This window comes from Otolemur garnettii, unplaced genomic scaffold, assembly GCF_000181295.1.
Source record: "Otolemur garnettii isolate 467f Iridium unplaced genomic scaffold, OtoGar3 scaffold00014, whole genome shotgun sequence".
Lineage (NCBI taxonomy): Eukaryota > Metazoa > Chordata > Mammalia > Primates > Galagidae > Otolemur > Otolemur garnettii.
Window position 1 is genome coordinate 27,364,045 of NW_003852409.1, and position 7,105 is coordinate 27,371,149.

Here is a 7,105-nt window from a genome sequence, read left to right on the forward strand (position 1 = left end):
GTACATGCAAGGGTGAGGCACAGATTAAAGGGTACAGCAGCAGAGGGGACAGACAGGAAGAGAGCTGTGGCCCCACTTAACTGAACTTACCAAGTGTGGCCCCACTGACTTCTGTTCTGGCCCTAACTCACTAAACCCTTACAACAACCCTATAGGGTGAATATTATTTAAACTCCTCCCATTTTATAGATGAGGAAACTGAGGCCCAAAGGAGTTAAGTCACTTGCTCGAAGTCACTCAGCTTGTAAGTGGCACAGCTGGAACTTGACAACAGGCCACTCTGATTTTGGTCTTTGATATCAACTTCTGTGCCACTGTCCGATGACCCATGCTGTGACTGCATGAGAGGGAAAATGCAGACAGAGGGATAGGCCATCTGAGCTGGGAAAGAGAATGAGAGAGGAAAACCCCATGAAGGCATCTGGAGCCCCGTGTCTCTGTCAGTTCAACTGTGCTCCCAGGCCTACCAAAGTGTCATGAGCATCACAGAGAGCCACATGGGCCTCTGTACCAAAGGACCTACTCCCAGGCCAGGCTCTGCACTGCCCCTGCCTGCCTGTCCAGCCCTGCTTCACAGGATCACTAGTAAGTCCCGGAATACATAACTTTCCACACATCAAGGCCTTAGCCTATGCTGTTCCCACTGCCTGGAATGCTCCACCTCCTCTGACTGCTTTCTAGAAAGGCACAGATGTCCTCAGCTACAGTTGTTAGCTGTAGTTGTGTGCTCTCCCACCAGGATCTCTTTGCCCCTTCCCCTGCTCTCTGAGCCCTGGATACCCTGCACTGACGTTATCTATATGCATGTCTGTCTTCTCCACTAGCGTGCCAGCTTCCTGGGTCCAACTCATTTTAATGTCCCCAGTATCCAGACCAAGGGTTGCCCCACACTCAGAGCCAAGGAGTCCCCTCTTCTGTCCACTAAGATATGTCCTGTCTGAAGGTGGGGAGTTGAATGGTCACCCAAAAGGGAGACCAGGGTCACATCCCTGTCACTTTTCAGTCTCCTCATTTCTGGGCTTTGCAAACAGACCCCAGGTCAAGGCCCATTGGACCAGTGCAAAAGAACTCAAAAGGCACTCTAAGAGCCGGGCTGGTAATTATCTGCAAGGACCCTTTATAGAGGGTGGTGCCAATGGTTTATATTCCTGGGCTTAATTCAGAAATTCTGGGAAGGGGAAGCAGGAAGATTTGGACCACAGAAGCCAGAAGCAGGAAAAAACACTCAACAAAGCTGGGACAAAAGCCCTTCCCATCCTGCGTGAAAATCCCCAGGAGACTAGGAAGGCAGCCAGAGGAAGTGCCCTGCCCCTGGATCCAGGGTTCTGGAAGGCCGGGAATGCCCTCCTTCTCTCCCCTTCTGCAGAGGGGCTCATGGGAAGACTAGAGAGGAAGCCTGGCAAGCAACCCAAGGGGACCCTCTTCCCCAACAAGACTGACATAAGAAGGCAGGTGGGAATGCCCATCTGGTCAGTCCAGAGAGGAATCAACAACAGTGAGAGCCAGCTAGAGTAAGAGGCCCACCCACTCCATGATAGACACATGGCACATCCCCAGGCTTCAGCCATGACAGGCCCTTCACAGTCGAAGCAGGAGCCATCACCAGCAATTTTATTTTTTGAGACAGAGTCTCACTATGTCACCCTTAGTAGAGTGCTGTGGCATCACAGTTCACAGCAACCTTAAACTCTCAGACTTAAGCAATTCTCTTATCTCAGCCTCCTAAGTAGCTGGGACTACAGGTGCCCACCACAATGCCTGGCTATTTTTTGGTTGCAGTTGTCAGTCTTGTTTAGTAGGCCCGGGCAGACTCGAACCTGCCAGCTTTGGTGTAGGTGGCTGGCGCCCTTACTCACTGAGCTACGGATGCTGAGCCATCACCAGCAACTTTTTTTTTTTTTTTTTGAGATAGGGTCTCACTTGTCACCTGGGCTGGAGGGCACGTGTGTCATCATAGCTCACAGAAGCCTCAAAGTTGTGGGCTGAAGTGATCCTCCTGCCTCAGTCAACTAGCTGGACCTGTAGGCATGCACTACCATGCCAGGCTAAATTTTCTATTTTTAATAGAGACAGGGTCTTACTCTTGTTCAGGTTGGTTCACTTGAGGCTAAGAATTCTCTACCTCAGCCTCCCAGAGTGCTAGGATTACAGGCATGAGCCACCACACCTGGCCCATCACCAGCAGTTCTTTACTCCCAGAGCAACCCAGACCCTCAACCCCATGATGTCGCTAGGGCTTGGAGTTCCCACACCCACCTCAAGCCCCTCCAGCCACCCAGGGCAGGCAGTGCCCCCAGGCCATCCGGCCACTTGCCCCTGGAGGAAGCCCAGGCCCAGTGGCGTCAGCACTGACAATGCTGCTCAAGGCTGCAGTGGCCCCAGCAGGGAGGGCGATGGGGCCTGCTGTTTACACCCAGCCCTAGAACAGCCAGTGGAACTGGCCTGGGAAAGCCAAGCACCGTTAGGCTTGAGTTAAAGAGGGCCTGTACTCGGGCCAGGGAGGGGTGGGCCTCAGCCAGGTTGCGGGGCCTCTGGGGAGCCCTCACAGGGAGCTGGGGCACTTCAAAGTAACCAGGCTTCAGGCCCTTCACGCCACTAGGCAGGATGCCTGAGAAATACTTCCCTATGTCTGGCCACAGTTTCTCCCACTTCTTTCCTGCTTGCTTCAGCCTCAAGTGCCTCACCAAGGAGGAAAGAAGGCCCCACAGTAGAAGCAGGGGTGCCTTGCCTGGGAAGATCAGTGTCAGCCCCAGAATCTCCCACCTGCCCCCTACCTAGTTCCCTACACACACACACCCCCAAACCATCCTACACAAAAGATGCAGGGCAGTAAGATCTTTCACCTTAACTGGGAAGGAAAAGGGCCCACAGACACCTCAAACTCAGACACTTAGAGCCCCATCTGTGACATCTGAGGATGGCAGGGACTGAGAGTCTCCCCCTGAATGGGAGGACAGGATGGGCTGGATTCCCTTCTCAACACTAGGCTGGGACCCTACGGGACAAGACGCTCTCCCAAGGACACAGCTAGTCCTTTGAAGGAGTCCAGGGTCTCAGAGAAAGAGAGAGAAATGCCAGCAGAGAGAGACTCAGAATGGAGCAGAAACAGAGACTGAAGAGGTAGAGAGAAGCACCTCGGGAGAGACAATAGAAAGAGACAGAGGCCAAGATAAAGGACGAGCTAGAGCCTCAAGAAATAGAGTAGAGGGAGAGAGCAGGGAGGCTGTGATGGAGCAGAAATGCTTCTTAATGTCACAGTGTGGCCTCTCTGTCCTCAACACTGCCTGAGGCCAGTGGGCAGAATGGCTTCATCCAAGGGAGGGTAGAGGCTAAGGCTCGAGCAGCCAAGGGGATGTCTGGTCCAGGGGCCAGCTAGGTGGGAGGAGGGACTCACCTCCAGCTCCTTGAAGACCATACACCTGCGTGCCCAGTCCACGATGGAGATGAAGGTCTGGTCCGCCATCCTGCACAGGAGGCCAAAGGGCGCTGGCTGGTCGGGACGGCTTTTGACCGGTTCCTGCAGGCAGCCCACGATGCGTGCCCGCACCTGGTCCTCGTCCGGCTCCAGCTGCAGCAGCTGCAGGATAAGCTCAGGCACACTGGGCCCTCCAGAGAAGGGCTCTGAGTAGCCATAGGGCAGCCCGGGCTGTGGGGGGCTAGCATAGGGCTCCGGGTACTCGGACTTGATAGCACGACCAGGGAAGGCAGGGTAGAGGTAGCCAGCCAGAGGCCCGTGGGTACTGGGCACAGCCATGGGCAATGCTGGGTTCCCAAAGTCGCCCAGTGGCCCAGCAGGTGGACCAGAGGCCAGGGCCTTGGGCTCAGGCGCATGCAGGCTGGGGGGCAGCATGTAGTCCGGTGCTGGAGGGGGCGGCGGGGGCACCCCCATCGGAGGGCCTGTCTCCAGCTTGAAGCCATTGGCCCGAATCTGTGCCTTCTTCTGCTGCTTCAAGGCCCGGTCTCGCTTGTACATGGGCCCAAACTTGTTCCGGCCACCCCGCATGCGGTCAGCACGCACGGCTGTGGGCAGGGGCAGAGGGTCAGGCTCACCCTCTCCAAGCCACCTTCCATACCAACCACAGAGCCTTTCCAAACAAATCTAGCTGCATTACTCCCCTGCTCAATATCCTTTCACGACTCCTACTGCCCATAGGTGAAGTCCGTCCCCTTAGTCTGGCATTCAAAGCGCTGCTCAACTTTTTGGGTTACCCCTCCTATGACCCTGTGTTCCTTGCTACTCTCTGCTTAGCACTTCTCTTGCCTCCTCCACACTGCTTTTAAAATCCTTTCTGCCTCAAACCTGAAGTATTTCTAGGTCCCTGCCCCAGATATCCTGCTCCTTGTCCACTTGTAATCCTTCTAAGTGTGTATCACGCCATCGTGCCCTGGGCTGAGCACTCCCGTGGGCTCAGCTCTGGGCTCAGGTGCTCAGCATACGGTCCCACGGGGAGAAAGTGACAGAAGGGGGTCCTGGCAGCCTGTTCACATCTGGGTCCTCAGTGTCCAGTTGCTCATTGCCTGCTGCCTGTCTCTGTTTAACCCCGGTTGCAAAATGATTCCATCTGGCTTTGAACATGAAGCCAAGTTTAGGGCTGACTGAGGCTCTGTGCTGAGAGAGGGGATCTCTATTGGGTTCCTCTACCCGGTCAACCCAACAGGTTCATCTGTGCAGCTGGACTCTGGCCCCACCCCCATTCAGACGAAACCCCACCCTGGGCTCTGAGAGAAGAGAGAGAGCAAGTGACAGAGGACAGCGCTCTGTAGAGATGGTGGCCTGGGGGCCACCTGTCTGATCTTCCTGCCAACAAGCTAGGCAGCCTCCCCTCAGGCTGCACCAGGGTTTCTGCTGCTCCCAACAACCAGCTCTTCTGACCCCTCAGGAGCTGGGCATGTGAATGTGAGCTGTGGAGACCGGGCAGGATATACCCTCCCATCCAGGAGTCCCTCCTCTAGGTGGCAAGACATGTGATCTGCAGCCCTCAGAGCCACTTGGGGCCTTCTATTTTGTTCAAAAACTTGAATCAACAGCTGTCTGTGGGGCCCAGCCTGGTGAGGTGCAAGGCGGAAGCCTACACCTGTCCACCTGCAAAGAACACGCAACTCCCCTGCTGAAACTCCTTTCCTTTCTTGGCTGGGAGTGGAGGGGTGGGGAGGCAAGAATGGGGCTGAGTGCTCTGCGGACAACTGTGCAGCTGTTCCTCACTCCCCAGTCCTCTTGGGGCCTAAGATGGGAAGGAATCTCACTCACTGGGTGAATGAACCAAGTGAACCCTTCAGATGGGTGGATAGAAGGACAAACAGAAGGGCAGCTGGGTGAATGAGGGTGGGTCATTGGTCCTGGACAGGTAACAGGAAATATGACCATAACAGCAGCCAGCCTGGGGGGCATTTATATGGACTTGGTACCATAGACTTTTCATATATTCTCTCAATTCTCACCCTAATTCATGAAGGAGGGTACTATCATTAAGCTCATTTTTCAGATAGAAAAACTACAACTCAGAGGTTAAGGAATTTGCCCAATGTGACCCAACTTGTAAGTGGTGGCACTAGGACTTGGCCTTGGCTCTGGTTGGTGGTGGGTGGGTTGGGGGAACCCATCCCCAGGGGAGAAGAGTTCTGCTGGGGCTCTATCCTGTACTGATGCCCCCCTTGGAGCCAGGGAAGGGGCCATCTCCCCAGGGTACGATGATTCTCAACTCAATCCAGGCTGGTCCTGAACGCATCCCCTTCCCCAGACCCGAGGCCCACCCAGCTCAGGCTCTAATGTCCCGTGAGGGGCCAATCGGCTGGCCCCAGAAACTTCCAGAAGGCCGGTGGTGGCCTCCTCTCAGCCCTCTACCCGCTCAGGCCATCAGAGGTCACGGGTTGGCGTCCCCCAGGGGCGCGCACCTTCCAGGCGCATCCCCACCGTCAGGCACTTCTGGAAGCGGCAGAAGGGACAGCGCTTGCGCTGCGTCTTGTCGATCTTGCAGCTCTGGCTCTCGGTACACGTGTAGTGCTTGTTGTTCTGCACCGTGCGCTTGAAGAAGCCCTGCGGGAGAAGGAGTCAGCGCGGTAGGGCCCGACCTCCGGCTCCTCGCCCGGGCTCCTCAGCGCCGGCCCGCCCGCGGGCTCCCCAGCTCACCTTACAGCTCTCGCACGTGAGCAGCCCGTAGTGGTAGCCGGACACCTTGTCCCCGCACACGGGGCACAGCTCGTCCAGGTCCTCGTCGTAGGAATAGTCCATGCCCGCGGCGCCCGCCTGCGGAAGGAGGAGTGGGTGACGGCGGGCCTAGGGCGATTGGCGGCGCCGCGGACCTGGTCCGGCAGGGCTGCCCTGCGCGGCCGCCGCCCCCAGCCCCTTTTCACCCGCCCGTCGCGCTGCCCAGCTCGCGGCGCCCCGCTGGGGCGAGCAGGCCGTCGCGGGCACCCACTAGAGCGGCCTGGGCAGCGCGGTGCCCGCCTGCCCCAACTCGGCCTGCGCCGCCGCCCCGCTGCACCTCCTGGGGCTTGGCCCGCGCTGCCTGCGCGGCGCCCGATCTGGGACCCTTGGATTCGATGCGCTTCGATGCGGATTCGTTTGTTTCAGAACAAAACCCCGATTCTGAGAAAACCAGATGGGCTCAGCAGCGGGGAGACGCGAGCGAAGCCCCGAGGAGGGGGGCGCCCGGCTAGAGCGTCTCTGCAATCCGACAGAGATGAGGGAGACAGAGACTGAGACAGACGGAGAGATGGGCAGAGACGAGAGCGAGAGACAACGACTGGCACTGCTCAACAGAGAGCGCCCCGGGCGTCAGCGACAACGCAACCCGAGTGTGCCAGAGACACCCAGATGCCGAGCCACAGAAAACAGGGAGATGAGAGAGATAAAGGTGGAGAGAAATGAGAGAGAGAACGAGAGAGAGCAAGACAGAGAGACCAGATCAGAGATAACGGGAGACAGAGGCCCAAAGAGAAACCTAAGAGAGAGAGAGACAGAGTCAAGAGACGCAGGGACAAGGGACAGACTGAGACACCAAAAGACGAGGGAAATCTGGGAGAGACCGAGGCAGAGGGAGCGACAGAGACACCGAAGGAAAACCTGGAGAGGCGGAGGTGCCAGCAAGAGGGTTGGGGACCGGGA

General features: G+C 57.0%; 1 protein-coding gene across 2 annotated transcripts in view; it reads right to left on the reverse strand.

Annotated features, from left to right (window-relative positions):
- NR5A1 (nuclear receptor subfamily 5 group A member 1) overlaps positions 1-6,238 on the reverse strand; it is a 20,911-nt gene extending 14,673 nt beyond the window's left edge. Inside the window, exons 1-3 of one of the 2 annotated variants that reach the window (XM_012802374.1) lie at positions 6,128-6,238; positions 5,893-6,034; positions 3,395-4,020 (exon numbers count right to left, since the gene is read on the reverse strand). In XM_012802374.1, the coding sequence (XP_012657828.1) occupies positions 3,395-4,020; positions 5,893-6,034; positions 6,128-6,229 (870 nt within the window). In that variant the 5' untranslated portion in view covers positions 6,230-6,238. The remainder of the gene's footprint in view (positions 1-3,394; positions 4,021-5,892; positions 6,035-6,127) is intronic. The other variant, XM_012802375.1, reaches the window with a different exon arrangement.
- Positions 6,239-7,105: the final 867 nt, after the last annotated feature.